Source organism: Sinohyriopsis cumingii, chromosome 18 (assembly GCF_028554795.1).
Source record: "Sinohyriopsis cumingii isolate HCF-2022 chromosome 18, ASM2855479v2, whole genome shotgun sequence".
Lineage (NCBI taxonomy): Eukaryota > Metazoa > Mollusca > Bivalvia > Unionida > Unionidae > Sinohyriopsis > Sinohyriopsis cumingii.
Window position 1 is genome coordinate 48008550 of NC_142978.1, and position 22645 is coordinate 48031194.

The 22645-nt window shown below is 30.3% G+C and overlaps 1 protein-coding gene across 1 annotated transcript in view; it reads left to right on the plus strand.

Moving 5' to 3' along the window:
• The window catches only part of LOC149776577 (kinesin-like protein KIF28), a 132079-nt gene that overhangs the window by 9903 nt on the left and 99531 nt on the right, over positions 1-22645 (plus strand). Inside the window, exons 4-6 of the mRNA XM_089941058.1 lie at positions 3847-3958; positions 15374-15481; positions 21674-21807. Of these exons, the coding sequence (XP_089797184.1) occupies positions 3847-3958; positions 15374-15481; positions 21674-21807 (354 nt within the window). The remainder of the gene's footprint in view (positions 1-3846; positions 3959-15373; positions 15482-21673; positions 21808-22645) is intronic.

The window sequence follows — 22645 nt, forward strand, 5'->3', positions numbered from 1 at the left end:
TCGGAGATATAAATAAGGACCTTCTCAATACTCAAATAAGGAACAACTGGATGGAATTTATTGAATCATTAGGCCTAGACCAGCTGATAAATGAGCCTACAAGGGTAACAGAAAAATTGAGCACTCTTATTTATCACATTTATACCAACCTACCAGACAGTGTGGCTTGTGTTAATGTACCAAATGTTGGTCTTAGTGACCACTATCCTACTTTTTTGACAAGAAAGGTTAAATGCAAGAGAAATAAGAAAAATACAGACAAAACAATCACTTACAAAACATTCAAACATTTTAATGAAGAATATTTTCTCAATGATATATATATAAAGTTCCATGGAATATGATACAAAATTTGGATGACAGATGAAGCTCTGAAGGTGTGGACTGCCTTATTCATGGATGTAGTCTCTAAGCATGCACCACTGAAAGTACATCGAGTAAAGTCTGAAATTCAACCTAATTGGCTTACTACTGAAATCATAGATGCTATGAAAACATGAGACCAATTCAAGGCTATGGGAAACCATGCACAATATAAAGTATGGAGAAATAAAATAACAAGTATGATTAAAAAAGCTAAAAAACATTATTATCAAACATTGCTTGAAAACAAAAAGAGCAACACAAACTCCATTTGGAAAGTCTTCAATATACTCACTGGAGGGACACACAAAGATCAGACAAATAAAATTCACTCTCTTCTGGTAAATGACACCATAGTCACTGATGACACTGACATTGCAAATGTTTTCAATGATTTTTTTCACCAACATTACCACAAAGTTAAAAGAACCAGTGATAGAAAACAACTTTAATGAACTGAAAAGGTTCTGCAACAGCAAAATCTCTAAGGAGGTATGTTTCTCTATCCCACCAGTATCAAAAAACTTTGTTAAAAAATGTCTCAGTGAACTTGATACCAAGAAAGCTACAGGACTTGATCAGATTTGTCCATGACTCATTAAATCTTCTACTTCTGCTATTTTAGATAGTATAACATTCATAATCAATTTAAGTATTGCAACCTCATCTGTCCCCAAAATATGAAAAACTGCAAAAGTAACTCCTATTCACAAATCTGGTTCAAAGGATGACGCTGATAACTACCAACAAATCTCAATACTACCAAACTTGTCAAAATTGATTGAAAAACATGTCCATGACTCATTTTCATGTCATATTTAACCAAACACTTGCTGTTACACCCTAATCAATCAGACTTTAAACAGAAACATTCCTGTGAGACTGCCTTGATCTCCCTAATTGATAAATGGCTTCAAGCATTTGACTGAGGTAGAATAATAGGATCTGTATTTGTAGATTTCAGAAAAGCTTTTGACATGGTGGATCATGAAATCCTTTTGAAGAAACTGAAAATCTACCAATGTGATGAAAGAACAATTGGATGGTTTACTTCTTACTTAAGTGAGAGAACACAATATGTGTACATAAATAATGTTTTGTCTGAACCTGGAACAGTTAGATATGGAGTACAACAAGGCTTAATTCTAGGTCAAGTACTATTCATTTTATTTATTAATGACCTAGCACTTTTACTAAAAGACTCAATATCATCTACAGATCTCTATGCAGATGACACAACATTGTCACACATCCAAAACACAAAGCATGAACTCGAAATTTCTTTACAGAATGCCCTAAACAAACTGGAAAACTGGTGCACATGCAATGGCATGGTGTTAAATACTGGTAAAACTAAAATATTACTTATCTCAACATGGCAAAGAAGGACAAATCTTGATAGTGATGAACTATGTCTGACATGGAAGGATAAAAATTTGCAAATGGTCTGTCATGATAGACTACTTGGTGTTTTGGTAGATAATAACCTATCATGGACTGAACATATCAAACATATCAGTAAAAAAGTCAATTCAAGTTTATGGCTTCTCAGTAGGATAAGACATTTTCTCCCTGAAAGGCACAGAAAACTATTTTATAACAGTTACATACAACCCTATTTAGACTACTGTAATACAGTATGGGGTAATTCAGATGAAAAAAACATAGCAAAATGGGAACATCTTCAAAAAAGAGCATTAGGGCTACTATCAATCCAGAAAGAAAGCAAGGAAAATTTAGCTGGTAAGTTAAAAATATTACCTATTAAAGACTGAATCTGTTTGAGAAAAGACAAATTAATGTACAGGATATCCCATAATAGTGCTCCTGAATATTTACAATCACTATTTCAGTGTAGGCTACCTGGTAATACTCCCCACCTGCGATCCATGTCTACCAAACAGTATAAAATTCCCAAACCAAATAAGGAGTTATTTTAAAAAAAGTTTCCAATACTCTGGAACTCTGCTCTGGAATAGTATTCCAGTTGATGTTAGAAATGCCAACTCTGTTTCCTTCTTCCAAATCCAATATATCCAGTGGCTTCAGAGATGCAGCTAAAATAAATAAATTCCTTTGTATGAGGGCCTCAAGGTAGATTAGTTCTTAGCTAATTGTGTTACCCTCATTAAATAAGGTCATTATTAATATTATTATTACAGTTTTGTTAAAGACACAATTTTGTGTCCCATTGTTAGACAGCTTTTTCCTTAAAATCATTCTAAGCTTTAAAAAATGCTGCTTCTTGTATGATGTCTCTATAAAATGTCCAAAATAGTCCAGCACCTCTTTAGAGGGAAGGGTAGGTAACTTGTGCAATACACAAATAAAGTTATAGTCATAGATGTCCTAGAGTTGCTGTTAATGATACTTCTTTAATTGCTCATGCCTACATAACATTTTCCATAGGATCATCATCCATTTTAAACATATCTAAAAATAGTGGAATTTATAACAAATAGATTTAACAGGTTTCTACCAAAAACAAAGTATTATCAATTGTCTTGATGTGCTTATCTATTTAAATGTAATCTTTTTACATATCTATTTTTCTCTGTGACCTCTCTTATAACAAACACATTTCATCTATCTTTGGTTTGTTAAAATGGGCTTAATTGAAGGAGTTATATGTAATACCTGATTGCAGTCAGCCTTTCATGTGCATCTTCAGTAGATATCATTTTGAGTAAGAGATTACAATCCAGCCTTTGTGAATTACTCAAAGATATTTACTTGTGACAACATTTGCTTTTATGTCTTTACATTAAAAAATACATTTTTTTAAAATAAAAAAAGATTTAAATGTTTGCTAGGCCTGTGGCACTATTTGGATCCATGGATTATCTGATATAATTACTTTATTAATATTAATTACTTTTATTACTTATTTATTCAACCACTCTGGTGGCCTAGTGGTTAGAGCATCTGCCTCGGATTCAGGAGGTTGTGGGTTCAATCCCTAACCGAATTATACCAAAAACTTACAAAAATGGTACTAACAGCTGCCTCGCTTGGTGCTCAGCATTAAGTGGTTAGTGTTAGGACTGGTCGACCTGGTGTCAGGATAATGTGACTGGGTGGGACATCATGCTACATGTCTGAGGCATGATGCCTCAGTGCTAGACATCACTATAAACTGCCACACTGCAGACATCATAGCAATATGACTGAAAAATTGTTAAAACTACTTTAAAAATCCAAGTCATACACACACATATTTTTTTATTCAAAGTACCAGACCACATCCATGCATAAATGTCATTATATTTGTGATTATTTCTATTAGAATAATTAAAACAATTGTGTCCACATAGGCATATACTACAGTATTTTAAACCTGTTCATAAACTCATGGCAAAACTGTCTATTCTTTTTAAAGTAAATTTCTTGCAAAACAGTAAATTAAGTACACACAAACAGTAACTTGGTTTGTGGTATTTTGTTTTATTATTGTATATCTTTTATTATCTCCGTATATTTCAGTTGAGTCTCTGACCAGTAGTGATGTGAATAGTTACAAGGAAATTGACAATAGGATAAATGATGGGACAAGAAACAGAACTGTGGCTGCAACAAACATGAATGCAACCAGCAGGTACATTTTGCAGTTACCAGTGTCTAGCAAAACAAATGTAAACTGAATAAGCCTTTCTGCCAGTAGTATTCTCATGTTTTAGAAAACATGTTTAGTCTCTAACAGAAGGTTAGATCAAGATACATTTGGAACTGTGAATTTGTTTATTTTCATCGGTTCAGATATTTTATGGCTTTGCAAAACAAATGTTGGTATTTCAGGTCATGGTTTCTGGAGGAGATCCTGATGTTTCCAAGAACATTGATTGTTGGGTCTTTAAATTTGTGCTTGGTAATTACTAGAAAATGCATGTAAATTGGTAAATTCTTGAAAAATAGATAAATCACTGAATTCTTTATTTAATGAGGAGCTATAATGTAGTTACAAGAGCTAAACAAATTATGGATGATATTCAGTGAAGATTTAATACAATTTAATCACCAAGACATCTGCAAGTAGTTTGTGAATGATAATCAAAATGACAGTGACAACATTTGTTTATAATTTTAGGCCAAAAAAACACACGCAGTTCCTGTTAAATATTAAATAATGCAACTGCTTTACCAGTCAGTATACAGTTCCTGTTAAATATTATATAACACAATTTCTTTACCATTCAGTATACAATTCCTGTTAAATATTATATAACACAATTTCTTTACCATTCAGTATACAGTTCCTGTTAAATATTAAATAACACAATTTCTTTACCATTCAGTATACAGTTCCTGTTAAATATTATATAACACAATTTCTTTACCATTCAGTATACAGTTCCTGTTAAATATTATATAACACAATTTCTTTACCATTCAGTATACAATTCCTGTTAAATATTATATAACACAATTTCTTTACCATTCAGTATACAGTTCCTGTTAAATATTATATAACACAATTTCTTTACCATTCAGTATACAATTCCTGTTAAATATTATATAACACAATTTCTTTACCATTCAGTATACAGTTCCTGTTAAATATTATATAACACAATTTCTTTACCATTCAGTATACAATTCCTGTTAAATATTATATAACACAATTTCTTTACCATTCAGTATACAATTCCTGTTAAATATTAAATAACACAATTTCTTTACCATTCAGTATACAATTCCTGTTAAATATTAAATAACACAATTTCTTTACCATTCAGTATACAGTTCCTGTTAAATATTAAATAACACAATTTCTTTACCATTCAGTATACAGTTCCTGTTAAATATTAAATAACACAATTTCTTTACCATTCAGTATACAGTTCCTGTTAAATATTAAATAACACAATTTCTTTACCATTCAGTATACAATTCCTGTTAAATATTATATAACACAATTTCTTTACCATTCAGTATACAGTTCCTGTTAAATATTATATAACACAATTTCTTTACCATTCAGTATACAATTCCTGTTAAATATTATATAACACAATTTCTTTACCATTCAGTATACAGTTCCTGTTAAATATTAAATAACACAATTTCTTTACCATTCAGTATACAATTCCTGTTAAATATTATATAACACAATTTCTTTACCATTCAGTATACAATTCCTATTAAATATTAAATAACACAATTTCTTTACCATTCAGTATACAGTTCCTGTTAAATATTATATAACACAATTTCTTTACCATTCAGTATACAATTCCTGTTAAATATTATATAACACAATTTCTTTACCATTCAGTATACAGTTCCTGTTAAATATTATATAACACAATTTCTTTACCATTCAGTATACAGTTCCTGTTAAATATTAAATAACACAATTTCTTTACCATTCAGTATACAATTCCTATTAAATATTATATAACACAATTTCTTTACCATTCAGTATACAGTTCCTGTTAAATATTATATAACACAATTTCTTTACCATTCAGTATACAATTCCTATTAAATATTATATAACACAATTTCTTTACCATTCAGTATACAGTTCCTGTTAAATATTATATAACACAATTTCTTTACCATTCAGTATACAGTTCCTGTTAAATATTAAATAACACAATTTCTTTACCATTCAGTATACAATTCCTATTAAATATTATATAACACAATTTCTTTACCATTCAGTATACAGTTCCTGTTAAATATTATATAACACAATTTCTTTACCATTCAGTATACAGTTCCTGTTAAATATTATATAACACAATTTCTTTACCATTCAGTATACAATTCCTGTTAAATATTATATAACACAATTTCTTTACCATTCAGTATACAGTTCCTGTTAAATATTATATAACACAATTTCTTTACCATTCAGTATACAGTTCCTGTTAAATATTATATAACACAATTTCTTTACCAGTCAGTATACAGTTCCTGTTAAATATTATATAACACAATTTCTTTACCATTCAGTATACAATTCCTGTTAAATATTATATAACACAATTTCTTTACCATTCAGTATACAATTCCTGTTAAATATTATATAACACAATTTCTTTACCATTCAGTATACAATTCCTGTTAAATATTATATAACACAATTTCTTTACCATTCAGTATACAGTTCCTGTTAAATATTATATAACACAATTTCTTTACCATTCAGTATACAGTTCCTGTTAAATATTATATAACACAATTTCTTTACCAGTCAGTATACAGTTCCTGTTAAATATTATATAACACAATTTCTTTACCATTCAGTATACAATTCCTGTTAAATATTATATAACACAATTTCTTTACCATTCAGTATACAGTTCCTGTTAAATATTAAATAACACAATTTCTTTACCATTCAGTATACAATTCCTATTAAATATTATATAACACAATTTCTTTACCATTCAGTATACAGTTCCTGTTAAATATTATATAACACAATTTCTTTACCATTCAGTATACAATTCCTGTTAAATATTATATAACACAATTTCTTTACCATTCAGTATACAGTTCCTGTTAAATATTATATAACACAATTTCTTTACCATTCAGTATACAATTCCTGTTAAATATTATATAACACAATTTCTTTACCATTCAGTATACAGTTCCTGTTAAATATTATATAACACAATTTCTTTACCATTCAGTATACAGTTCCTGTTAAATATTAAATAACACAATTTCTTTACCATTCAGTATACAATTCCTGTTAAATATTAAATAATGCAACTGCTTTACCAGTCAGTATACAAAACTGTTAAAAAATATATAACACAAAAGCGGTAGAGGACCTGAGGTAGGTAAGTGGTCTAAGGCATTTGCCTTTATAGATCACTCACACTCTGTCCATGTGAGTTTGATTCTCAATTAAAGCAATGTGGGTATGTGAGACGCTTGTCAGTGGCTGTTTTTGGTGTTGGTGGTTCTTCCTGGGGTCTTTCCAGATCCTTCACCAAATATACTGGCTGCCATTTATATCACATCATGTGCTGAAAAATCTTATTAAACCTCATAGGACCAAACCATAAGTGGCACAAATCCATACATAATTCCTCTTAACAATTATACCATGCAAAAGCTGCACCAGTTATTATACACTTCCGGTTACAAATATGTGACTTCTTTAATTCCTGTTAAAAATTATATAACATACAATTCATTCTTTAATTCATGTTAAAAATTATATAGCATACATTTAATTCTTTAATTCCTGTTAAAAATTATGTAACTTTCAATTCATTCTTTAATTCATGTTAAAAATTATGTAACATACAATTCATTCTTTAATTCATGTTAAAAATTATATAGCATACATTTAATTCTTTAATTCATGTTAAAAATTATATAACATGCAATTCATTCTTTAATTCATGTTAAAAATTATATAACATGCAATTCATTCTTTAATTCATGTTAAAAATTATATAGCATACATTTAATTCTTTAATTCATGTTAAAAATTATATAACATGCAATTCATTCTTTAATTCATGTTAAAAATTATATAACATGCAATTCATTCTTTAATTCATGTTAAAAATTATGTAACTTTCAATTCATTCTTTAATTCATGTTAAAAATTATGTAACATACAATTCATTCTATATTTCATGTTAAAAATTATATAACATGCAATTCATTCTTTAATTCATGTTAAAAATTATATAGCATACATTTAATTCTTTAATTCATGTTAAAAATTATATAACATGCAATTCATTCTTTAATTCATGTTAAAAATTATGTAACTTTCAATTCATTCTTTAATTCATGTTAAAAATTATGTAACATACAATTCATTCTATATTTCATGTTAAAAATTATACAACATGCAATTCATTCTTTAATTCATGTTAAAAATTATGTAACATACAATTCATTCTTTAATTCATGTTAAAAATTATGTAACATACAATTCATTCTTTAATTCATGTTAAAAATTATATAGCAAACATTTAATTCTTTAATTCATGTTAAAAATTATATAACATGCAATTCATTCTTTAATTCATGTTAAAAATTATATAACATGCAATTCATTCTTTAATTCATGTTAAAAATTATATAGCATACATTTAATTCTTTAATTCATGTTAAAAATTATATAACATGCAATTCATTCTTTAATTCATGTTAAAAATTATATAACATGCAATTCATTCTTTAATTCATGTTAAAAATTATGTAACTTTCAATTCATTCTTTAATTCATGTTAAAAATTATGTAACTTTCAATTCATTCTTTAATTCATGTTAAAAATTATACAACATACAATTCATTCTATATTTCATGTTAAAAATTATACAACATACAATTCATTCTATATTTCATGTTAAAAATTATATAACATACAATTCATTCTTTAATTCATGTTAAAAATTATGTAACTTTCAATTCATTCTTTAATTCATGTTAAAAATTATGTAACATGCAATTCATTCTTTAATTCATGTTAAAAATTATATAACATGCAATTCATTCTTTAATTCATGTTAAAAATTATATAACATGCAATTCATTCTTTAATTCATGTTAAAAATTATGTAACTTTCAATTCATTCTTTAATTCATGTTAAAAATTATGTAACATGCAATTCATTCTTTAATTCATGTTAAAAATTATATAACATGCAATTCATTCTTTAATTCATGTTAAAAATTATGTAACTTTCAATTCATTCTTTAATTCATGTTAAAAATTATGTAACATACAATTCATTCTATATTTCATGTTAAAAATTATATAACATACAATTCATTCTTTAATTCATGTTAAAAATTATGTAACTTTCAATTCATTCTTTAATTCATGTTAAAAATTATGTAACTTTCAATTCATTCTTTAATTCATGTTAAAAATTATGTAACATACAATTCATTCTTTAATTCATGTTAAAAATTATGTAACATACAATTCATTCTATATTTCATGTTAAAAATTATATAACATACAATTCATTCTTTAATTCCTGTTAAAAATTATGTAACTTTCAATTCATTCTTTAATTCATGTTAAAAATTATGTAACATACAATTCATTCTTTAATTCATGTTAAAAATTATATAACATACAATTCATTCTTTAATTCATGTTAAAAATTATATAACATACAATTCATTCTTTAATTCCTGTTAAAAATTATGTAACTTTCAATTCATTCTTTAATTCATGTTAAAAATTATGTAACATACAATTCATTCTTTAATTCATGTTAAAAATTATATAACATACAATTCATTCTTTAATTCCTGTTAAAAATTATGTAACTTTCAATTCATTCTTTAATTCATGTTAAAAATTATGTAACTTTCAATTCATTCTTTAATTCATGTTAAAAATTATACAACATACAATTCATTCTATATTTCATGTTAAAAATTATACAACATACAATTCATTCTTTAATTCCTGTTAAAAATTATGTAACTTTCAATTCATTCTTTAATTCATGTTAAAAATTATGTAACTTTCAATTCATTCTTTAATTCATGTTAAAAATTATGTAACATACAATTCATTCTTTAATTCATGTTAAAAATTATGTAACTTTCAATTCATTCTTTAATTCATGTTAAAAATTATGTAACTTTCAATTCATTCTTTAATTCATGTTAAAAATTATACAACATACAATTCATTCTTTAATTCATGTTAAAAATTATACAACATACAATTCATTCTTTAATTCATGTTAAAAATTATGTAACATACAATTCATTCTATATTTCATGTTAAAAATTATGTAACTTTCAATTCATTCTATATTTCATGTTAAAAATTATGTAACTTTCAATTCATTCTTTAATTCATGTTAAAAATTATGTAACATACAATTCATTCTATATTTCATGTTAAAAATTATGTAACTTTCAATTCATTCTTTAATTCATGTTAAAAATTATACAACATACAATTCATTCTATATTTCATGTTAAAAATTATACAACATACAATTCATTCTTTAATTCCTGTTAAAAATTATACAACATACAATTCATTCTATATTTCATGTTAAAAATTATACAACATACAATTCATTCTATATTTCCTGTTAAAAATTATGTAACTTTCAATTCATTCTTTAATTCATGTTAAAAATTATGTAACTTTCAATTCATTCTTTAATTCATGTTAAAAATTATGTAACTTTCAATTCATTCTTTAATTCATGTTAAAAATTATACAACATACAATTCATTCTTTAATTCATGTTAAAAATTATACAACATACAATTCATTCTATATTTCATGTTAAAAATTATATAACATGCAATTCATTCTTTAATTCATGTTAAAAATTATGTAACTTTCAATTCATTCTATATTTCATGTTAAAAATTATACAACATACATTTAATTCTTTAATTCATGTTAAAAATTATACAACATGCAATTCATTCTTTAATTCATGTTAAAAATTATGTAACTTTCAATTCATTCTATATTTCATGTTAAAAATTATACAACATACAATTCATTCTTTATTTCATGTTAAAAATTATATAACTTACAATTCATTCTTTAATTCCTGTTAAAAATGATGTAACATTCAATTCATTCATTAAATTCTGTAACACAAGAGCACCTTATTCTTATTTTATTCTTAGTTCTAGAACTGGTTTTAAATCTGAAAAGAATTGTTTTAAAAAAACAACAGTTCTTTCCACCCTGCAGGGTACGCTTATGTAGACTTTGGATGTTCAGAATTTCCTCCTCACCTTACCTGTTCTAATGTTAATGTGATTAGGTAATGTATTTAATGAAGAAACGAAATTTTATAGTAAATTATATTATGTTTCTCTGGAAGTACTTACTGGGTCACATCGCTTTAAATCCCTCCCGCCCATCCCCGACAGTGATCATCCTGTCTCAGACAGTGTTCAAATTAAAACCGGCAATATCCAGCTTAAAAGTAGTGCCACATAGCAGGTTGATGGGAGGTAATCTGTAAGAGTTACTTCCCTTTGACTGAACACTGTCTAGACAGTACTTCTCAATTCATTGGCAGGGCTGGATTCTGGATGTAGCAGAAGTAATTCATAATGTTAATGGTTAATGTGACTGCATAAGTATTTTTGGGAGAAACATATTTTGCTACAAGATATCCTTTTTGAACTGGAAATATGTCTTCTAATGGAAGAAAATGTTCTCTGAATTTCTTTTTCAAATAGATTTTATTATATCCAACATTCAAATAAAACTGACTGACCATGACCATATCACATTTGAAATTGTAAGGCATCACATTTGAAACTATAAGGCATCACATTTGAAATTGTAGGGCATCACATTTGAAACTGTAGGGCATCACATTTGAAACTGTAAGGCATCACATTTGAAACTGTTAGGCATCACATTTGAAATTGTAGGGCATCACATTTGAAACTGTAAGGCATCACATTTGAAACTGTAGGGCATCACATTTGAAACTGTAAAGCATCACATTTGAAACTGTAAGGCATCACATTTGAAACTGTAAGGCATCACATTTGAAATTGTAGGGCATCACATTTGAAACTGTAGGGCATCACATTTGAAACTGTAAGGCATCACATTTGAAATTGTAAGGCATCACATTTGAAACTGTAGGGCATCACATTTGAAACTGTAAGGCATCACATTTGAAATTGTAGGGCATCACATTTGAAACTGTAAGGCATCACATTTGAAACTGTAAGGCATCACATTTGAAACTGTAAGGCATCACATTTGAAATTGTAGGGCATCACATTTGAAACTGTAGGGCATCACATTTGAAATTGTAAGGCATCACATTTGAAATTGTAGGGCATCACATTTGAAACTGTAGGGCATCACATTTGAAACTGTAAGGCATCACATTTGAAATTGTAGGGCATCACATTTGAAACTGTAGGGCATCACATTTGAAATTGTAGGGCATCACATTTGAAACTGTAGGGCATCACATTTGAAATTGTAAGGCATCACATTTGAAACTGTAAGGCATCACATTTGTAACTGTAAGGCATCACATTTGAAATTGTAAGGCATCACATTTGAAACTGTAAGGCATCACATTTGAAACTATAAGGCATCACATTTGAAACTGTAAGGCATCACATTTGAAACTGTAAGGCATCACATTTGAAACTATAAGGCATCACATTTGAAATTGTAAGGCATCACATTTGAAACTGTAAGGCATCACATTTGAAACTATAAGGCATCACATTTGAAACTGTAAGGCATCACATTTGAAACTGTAAGGCATCACATTTGAAACTGTAAGGCATCACATTTGAAATTGTAAGGCATCACATTTGAAACTGTAAGGCATCACATTTGAAACTATAAGGCATCACATTTGAAACTGTAAGGCATCACATTTGAAACTGTAAGGCATCACATTTGAAACTATAAGACTTCACCTTTGAAATTGTAAGGCATCACATTTGAAACTGTAAGGCATCACATTTGAAACTGTAAGGCAACACATTTGAAACTATAAGACTTCACCTTTGAAATTGTAAGGCATCACATTTGAAACTGTAAGGCATCACATTTGAAACTGTAGGACATCACATTTGAAACTGTAGGGCATCACCTTTGAAATTGTAAGGCATCACATTTGAAACTGTAGGGCATCACATTTGAAACTATAAGGCATCACATTTGAAATTGTAAGGCATCACATTTGAAACTATAAGGCATCACATTTGAAACTATAAGGCATCACATTTGAAACTGTAAGGCATCACATTTGAAATTGTAAGGCATCACATTTGAAACTGTAAGGCATCACATTTGAAACTATAAGACTTCACCTTTGAAATTGTAAGGCATCACATTTGAAACTGTAAGGCATCACATTTGAAACTGTAAGGCATCACATTTGAAACTGTAGGACATCACCTTTGAAATTGTAAGGCATCACATTTGAAACTGTAAGGCATCACATTTGAAACTATAAGACTTCACCTTTGAAATTGTAAGGCATCACATTTGAGACTGTAGGGCTGCACATATAAAATTGTAAGGCATCACATTTGAGATTGTAGGGCTGCACATATAAAATTGTAAGGCATCACATTTGAGATTGTAGGGCTGCATATATGAAATTTTAAGGCATCACATTTGAGATTGTAGGGCTGCACATATAAAATTGTAAGGCATCACATTTGAAGTGGTAAGGCATCACATTTGAAATTGTTATTCATCTCATTTGAAATTGTAAGGCATCACATTTGAAACTGTAATGCATCACATTTGAAACTGTAAGGCATCACATTTGAGATTGTAGGGCTGCACATATAAAATTGTAAGGCATCACATTTGAGATTGTAGGGCTGCACATATAAAATTGTACGGCATCACATTTGAAATGGTAAGGCATCACATTTGAAATTATAATGCATCTCATTTGAAATTGTAAGGCATCACACTTGAAACTGTAAGGCATCACATTTGAAATTGTAATGCATCTCATTTGAAATTGTGAGGCATCACATATGAAATTGTAAGGCATCATACATGAAACTGAGGCATCACATATGAATTATAAGTAATCATATGAAATTGTTGTGCATTACATATGAATTTGTAAGGCATCACATATGAAACTATAAGGCATCACATATGAAATTGTTAGGCATCACATATGAAATTTTAAGGCATCACGTATGAAATTGTAAGGCATCACATATGAAACTATGAGGCATTATATATGAATTTGTAAGGCATCACATATGAAACTATAAGGCATCACATATCAAACTATAAGGCATCACATATGAAATTGTTAGGCATCACATATGAAATTGTTAGGCATGAAATTTCAGTTAACATAATATGGAGGAATCTTGCTTTAATGCAGTAATTGGCATCCATAACTGCATACTGTGTTATGTACCAAACTGTTATATACTAAACTGTGTTATGTACCAAACTGTATTATGTACTAAACTGTGTTATGTACCAAACTGTATTATGTACCAAGCTGTAGTATGTACCAGATTGTGTTATGTACCAAATTGTGGTATGTACCCAAACCATATTATGTACCAAATTGTGTTATGTACCAAACTATATTATGTACCAAATTATGTTATGTACCAAATTGTGGTATGTACCCAAACTGTATTATGTACCAAATTGTGTTATGTACCAAACTGTAGTATGTACAAAGCTGCATTAAGTACCAGATTGTATTATATGCCAAGCTGTGTTATGTATCAAACTGTAATATGTAACTAATTGTAGTATGTACCAAACTGTGTTATGTATCAAACTGTGTTATGTAACAAACTGTTGTATGTACCAAACTATTATCTATCATATTGTACTATTTACCAAACTATTATGTACCAAATTCTATTATGTACCAAACTGTATTATGTACCAAACTGTTATGTACCAAACCATGTTATGTACCAAGCTGCATTAGGTACCAAATTGTGTTATGTACCAAACTGTGTTATGTACCACCAGGCTGCATTATGTATCACATTGTGTTATGTACCAAACTGTATTATGTACCAAACTGTATTAGAGAAAGAATGATCAAACAGATAAGTGTGTGTATGAGTTACTGTGGGAGATAAGTAAAACGCCAGATATATAGTAACAGTCATACTACCTATCAATTTAAATAACATTTGGGATAGCAATCCTATGGTCAATGATAATTAGCCATTACTGTGTTAGAACATTAATTATGATATCTACATTTTAGCTTTCCGAAACATAACTGAATTCTTTATTTTTGTGTGTCGAGGAGTAATGAAACCCTAAGACAAATAACTGGTAGACATGCTGCAAGCATGTTACATTCATATTCACGCTGTAAGGTAATGACATTCCCAGTGTTGTCACGAAATTTATCAAAAGCTTAATTTGTGAATGTTTCATTGGTGGTGAGAAGCATGATGCAACGTACTCAATATGATAATCGGATATTGCTGCTTCAATTACTAAATAGTACTGAAAATTGATGGATACAAAATCTTGTGATATAACCAATATGGTACTTATGATCCATTTGTTTCTTTTAGTCGAGCCCATACCATAGTAGCTATCACATTTGTCCAGAAGTCTCCAAATCAGCTGGGGCAAAACATGACCAGGACTTCCATAGTCAACCTGGTGGATCTGGCTGGCAGGTAAAATCAATCTGATTTCCAGAATATTCTGTCAAAACATTTTATAATAATTACTCAACTTTGTATGTAATCTGCTGACTTGCATTTTATGTGCATTTAATAATACTATCTTAATTTTTGGTGTTGGTAGATGCTCATATATATATATATATATATATATATATATATATATATATATATATATATATATATATATATATATATATGTATACATACATACTGTGCAGAAAATATGTCAGTTTCCAGATTTGCTTTTGCTTAGGCGTTTGTGTTATCCTTCCACCTTTCACTAGTTTTGTCTGTAACAGTATTATTTATAGAACTGAATATTAACTCTACTGGTAATGGACAAGAAGAGCTTATGTCCAGTGTCTGTTGTCCAATGTCTGTCCATCCATTAGAATAAGAATCTTATTGCTACTTCTCCTAAACTACTTGGGGGATTGCTGGAAACCTTAAATGCATATTGATCCCATGGTCAAGTTGGTCCTAAATGAAAATGGTGGTGCTTGGACATCCGGAATAGACACCATAGCAACCATTTTGAAAATTTTGTTATTGCTACTTCTCCTAAACAGATGGTCTTACCAACATGGGTTTTTCACTTCCTATGCTGTGTTGTTGGTAATAGTACTGATTTGAGGTACAAAATGGCTTCCATGGTGGTCATCTTGAAAATTTATTCCCATATGGATGATCATATCTGCATTGGGTTTTCGCTGAAAGACTTATGTCTAGTTGATCCAAAAATCAAAATGATGCTGTTATCATGTCCAGTATGGCCACATTGGCAGCCATCTTGAAATTCTTATTACTGCTGCTACTCCTGAATTGATCATCATATCAAATTTGGGCTTTTCACTAAAAGACTTCTTTTGATGCCTAGTTGATCAAAAATGAAATTTTTTACAATATGGCTGCCATGGCAGCCATATAGAAAATTTTGTTATTGCTACACTTCCTGCATTAATGGTTATATCACCATGGAGTTTAACTAAAAGAATTCTTATTGTTGTTATGGGTTTAAAACCATTTTTCAGCACATAAAGGCAATTGCCTTAGACGACATGGCCACCTGGGACCAAACTAAAATACTTCTTTTGATGTCTAGCTGGTCCTAAATAAAAATAGTGCTCATCTGACATTTAATATGGCCACCATGGCAAGCATCATAAAACTCTAGCTATCACAAATCTACTTTGAGGAGAAAGCCATACTGATGTATGGCTTTCGCCAAGATTTCTTATTATGTCCAGTTGGTATAAATGAAAATATTACCACCCAGATGTCCAGTATTGCTACTACAGAGTCAAGCTTGAAAATCTTGTTATAGCTACTTCTTTTAAATGGATGGTTATATCATCAGGGACATTTAATAATAATAATAATAATGAGGACTTTGTATAGCGCCTAATCATTAGAAGTGCTAAGCACTTTACAACATTAGACAACACCTATAACATAAAAAACATAATGATATTAATACAGAAAATAAACACCATGAAATTGGAAAATATAAAAACATGCTGTAAATATTTAAGGTAGGGAACATTATTAGGTCTTTAAGTTTGTTCTTGCAGTTGAAATAAGTGAGTTTTAAGAGCACTCTTGAATGGGATCACTGTGGCTTTGTGTCAAAGTTCAGTGGGCAATTCATTCCACGTTGCTGGGCCCTGGTATGCAAAAGAACGTTGTCCATATGACTTCATTTTCGTAGTGGGAATAATGAGTATATGATTGTCAGAAGAGGAGCATAAGTATCTTGCTGGTGTGAACACATGGGTGAGGTCAGATAGGTATGTTGGACTGGAGTCCATCAGTGAGACATAGCACAGAGAACACATTTTGTATTTGATTCTGGATTGAATGGATAGCCTGTGTAGGGTACAGAGCAGTGAGGAGGTGTGCTCTGATCGTGGTACTCTAAGTATGATCCAAGCAGCTAGGTTTTTATCTTTTTGAAGTTTCTGAAGTAGATATTGAAATGAACCAGACAGAACTGAGTTACAATAGTCCAGTCTTGAAAGTACTAATGAACATACAAGTGTTTTAGTGGCATCATCTGAAAGATATTTACGAATGGAGCTGATGCGTCTCAGCTCTAGATATGCAGCTTTGTATATGTTCATGAATTGTTGGTGCAACATGAGAGTACTGTCCAGAGTGACACCTAGGTTTCGTACTGACTGTGTGAATTTAATGTTTGTGTTATTGATATTTATTGTTTGAGGTAAAGGATGTTGACTGAGAAAGTCTTTGTGTTGTGATCAGAATGGCCTCAGTTTTATCATCATTCATCTGCAGCTTGTTACATGTCATCCATGATTTCACATCAGAAATGCACCTCTCTACACCTTGGATGGTAGCATCAACTTCAGTTGGGTGGCTAGATTTGTATATTTGGTGTCGTCAGTGTAAAATTGGTGAGACACTGGATGATGATCTGTGACACTTGAGAGTGGCTGAGTGTATAAAATGAAGAGAACATGTCCAAGAACAGGCCCCTGTGGAACACCACAACATAGATTAACTGGGCTGGAATGTATTGCATTTGCAGACACAAGTTGTGTCCTGTTGACCAAGTAGGACTTGAACCACAGTAAGGCTGTATCATGAATGCCAAATACATGCTGGAGATGGTGAAGTAATATATTATGGTCTTTTGTGTCAAATAATGCAGACAAATCAAGGAGGGTGAGGACTGTAATCTTTCCGCTATCCAAAGCAGAGAGAATGTCTTTAACTACTTTTAGAAGAGTAGTTTCAGTACTGTGGAAAGGACGATATGCAGATTGTACATTGCTTAAAGACTGTTTGAATTCAGATGAGATACAAGCTGGGATAGAACAACCTTTTCTCAGATTTTTTTATATGAATGGGAGATTAGAAACTGGGCTGTAGTTCTTTAAATCGTTATAGTCGAGTGTTGGTTTCTTCAGCAATGGTGGTTTTGAAAAATGATGGGAATTCCCCTGATGAGAGAGAGGTATTAATAACATCAGTTAGTGAAGGCAATACTGGATCTAAGCACTCAAGCAGCAGTGATGTTGGAATTGGATCAAGTTCACATGACTTTGGTGCACTCTTCATCACGATTGTACATACTAAATCCATTGAGACAGGTTTAGTTATGCTGCTAATGGTTGCCACTGAAATTCTTGATCCCAACTATATGGTGACGATAAGGCACTTAGATAAAAGACTTCTTAAGATGTATAGTTGATCCTAAATGAAACTGTAATGATCTGACAGGTTTTCTAGCATGTATTAGAATATGATAAAAGCTAGATGTTTGTGTTCTTGTTTTATTTCAGTACATGTATTTTGTTCTAAAGGTCGTGTATCTGCTGGAACACTTAAGTTACAAAGGATATGTTTATGGTCTGGTGTTAAGTCTATATTTGTTTAATTATAAGCTTTTGATAAGTCCAGTAGATTAGCTTTCATGCCTTTTCCTCTTGAAATTTTTAGCTACAGAGTGTTTAAACAATCAAGAAATCATGACTTCAATGGAATAAGTATGGGTATCTTGTTTCCAGTGTCAGTATAACAAGTTTAGGCTATCTCAGCAAATTTTCGAATTATTTCATATACTGGTATTTGTTATATTTTTGGGCTGACTCATTAACCGATTCTGCCCCGATCCCGTCTGTAGGCGTGATGAGGCTGTACCCTACTTCAAAGCCCTGCAGCATCGAGGCCATTTAAGATAGACCAACGTGGGTGGTATTAAAAAAAAGCAGACAGATATAGCTCTAAAATGGTATCAAATAATCTGGAAGTTCTAGTTGCACTACAAAATACAGAGAGAAAAAGCTCATTTTTTGGACCCGGTTTTTTTTCACCCAAAATTCACTCGAGATCGGAATGCGATTTTGTGTCCGGATTTTAGACCTTTTGGCCTCAGATCTAAGGCATACCGGTCTGAACTGAACACAGACAGGTGAACCTTTGCAAAAACTAGGATAAGGTGGGCATTTGGAATAAATTGCGGTCTCCATACCAAAATGATGGGTCTATTAAGCAAAAAAAAAAAAAGAACTCCAACTTTTACCCTTCTGCTCATGCGCAAGCAAAATAACCAATGGAAATTGATGTTTCTAATACAACTAGGCATTATTCTCATGGATAATCCGTTGAAAACCGCTGTATTACGATGTGTTCAGAAATAGCACCCCAAATCTCGTTCCTACGCACATTTCAGACAAAAATGACAAAAACCTCTGGGGCCGAATGAGTTAATGAAAAAAATACCCTTGATATTACAATTAAACTCCTTGAAACTTGTTTTGATGTTCGTTTGCATATTTAGACAACCTGGTTAGATCTGATACCATTATAGCAATTTTTCAAGGTTTTAGAAAATTTAAATTGGTCTGTTTGGTCTGTAGTGGACACATTTGTGTTTTACAAAACATGATACCTATAATGAATAACCAAACATTTGAATCAGAATACATTTTTACAAATGTTATAATGAAAATTGTTATCTGAATCTTTCGTGGTTTACCTTTTGAGTTTGGCAGCATTTTGCGAAAAGTAACAAGCAGACTTCTGATATTTTTTAGAAATAAATAAGGATACAATTGATGCTAAGAGCAATATACATTGTGTACGTACTGTACACTATACTACAGGTCTCCAGGTAAACTCAGAGTGGTCCATGAATTATAACATCATTATTTACCTTTTTTTATTCATGCCAGAAAAATTAAGAAATATGTAGATAAAAGAAAGTAACATAAATATGTTCATAGTAGTTTATAATAGTTTGCTGACATAATAATTAAACAAGCGCTGGTCACTGTTGTGTCATGTATGGCAATATTACCAATTTTTTCTTGACATCTTTGTGTCTATAAGTATTGGCACATAAAAAATGCCATATTTATTATCTGCATACAAGTCTTAGGGCATAAAAATAAAAACTATTTCTTCATTTCCCAAGACTTGCCATGATTACACTATGCAAGTATATTTAAATGAAATTGGCAATATGTAAATGTGTTTGTTAAATTGAAAGTAAATTTAATTGGCTACATGTATATGTGATTGTTATTTTGAAAGTAAATTTAATTGTCTACATGTCCATGTGACTGTCATTGTGAAAAGTAATTTTAATTGGCTATATGTCCATGTAACTCTCATTGTGAAATGTAATTTTCATTGGCTACATATTTGTGTGACTGTCATTGTGAAAATAAAGTTTAATTGGCTACATGTCCATGTGACTGTCATTGTGAAAAGTAATTTTAATTGGCTACATGTCCATGTGACTGTCATTGTGAAAATAAAGTTTAATTTGCTACACATCCATGTGACTGTCATTGTGAAAAGTAATTTTAATTGGCTACATGGCAATGTGATTGTCATTGTGAAAATAAAGTTTAATTTGCTACATGTCCATGTGACTGTCATTGTGAAAATAAAGTTTAATTTGCTACACATCCATGTGACTGTCATTGTGAAAAGTAATTTTAATTTGCTACATGTCCATGTGACTGTCATTGTGAAAAGTAATTTTAATTGGCTATATGGCAATGTGACTGTCATTGTGAAAATAAAGTTTAATTTGCTACATGTCCATGTGACTGTCATTGTGAAAAGTAATTTTAATTGGCTACATGGCATTGTGATTGTCATTGTGAAAATAAAGTTTAATTGGCTACATGGCATTACCTTTCATATTGAAAATTAACCATAAAGTACCTATGTTTTGAGGACACATCAACTTATTACAGATTTGTTTTAGTCAACATTTTCTTTCTTGTCTCTTTTTTATAAATGAAGGAAGTATAAACTGATATTTTCTAGAAAATCAGATTACCGTAAGTACTCAATTATAAGTCAAGTCAAACTGCACCAACAAAGATCCTGATGTTCAGTAGCATAGTGTACCTGCAGATCAGGGTCTGTCATATTTGTTTTATTGATTACTCCTAACAAATTGCAGACCCAGATCTGCCAGAACATTATGTGTTGGCAGATCTGGGTCTGTCGAGTTTACAGTTGGACTCATCTTATAAGCAAATAAATATTGTATATCTTTCCTGCCTAAAGGACATTGTTATACTTTTAAGTGTATGCCTTGAATTATGAAACTAAAGCAACCTAACTAACATAGCGATAACACAAGAAAGTTAGGATCACAAATTCTTGACATTTCTCATCAAATTCGACTTTTAATTTCAGTGAAAGAGCTGATTCTACTGGAGCCACAGGAGACAGACTAAAGGAGGGTTCCGCAATCAATCAGTCACTGAGCACACTGGGAAATGTCATCAAAGCTCTGGCAGACCAGTCCACAGGCAAAAAAAAAATTGTTGGTAAGTTTCTTGTACAGTAACATTTGTTTAATGTTGTGTCCATGGGTTTACATTTTCCATGAATCAAATTTAGTAAATGATAACATTTTGGCTTATTTCAGTTTTTATTTAATTTTGTTATGTTGTTTGGAAGATAAAGGTACTTTATTAGACCCAGTTGCCATAAAATACTGACCTGTGAGGGATGGCATTTGGATGTTTCCATGACTATATGGCCTTTGACATCATGAATTGAATGCTACTTCCATTAAACTGCAGTAAACAAAAATTATTATATTTTTATGCATTTTTTATATCGATACAAATTAGTAAATATGCTATTACTGCATGTCGTGAGTGTTTGCTTCTCGACAGAAGAATTAGATGCATGTACAGTAAGAAAAATTAGCATGTAAAAATACTTGTTTTAGCGCGTCCTTTGACAGAATGTACATAATTTCATTGCATAGGAGAAATCTGTGCACAACATTTTTTATAATTTGCTTATTGCAATGAACATTTGTATTCTGTTAATGGAGCAAAAAGTGGCAAATTGTTGCAGATGGGGAAGGGGAGAGAAAATAGTGAATATTGTCTTTTCATTAAATGATAAAAGAAAATTTCACCTGAATGAAAAGGGAACGAAAGACAGCAGTTATAATAAATTACACCTATATAATTGAGCTTAAACATATCTTACACTAAAATTGGAAAGGGTAAGTGTACAAGTTCACTCATTCATTTGAAGTACACAAGTTTATAATACTTAGAATTGGCCTTCCCCTCAATTATTTGAATTACAGAATACAAGATATGTCAAAGAGAGAGAGTGAGATGGAAGCATGAATAGATATAAAGA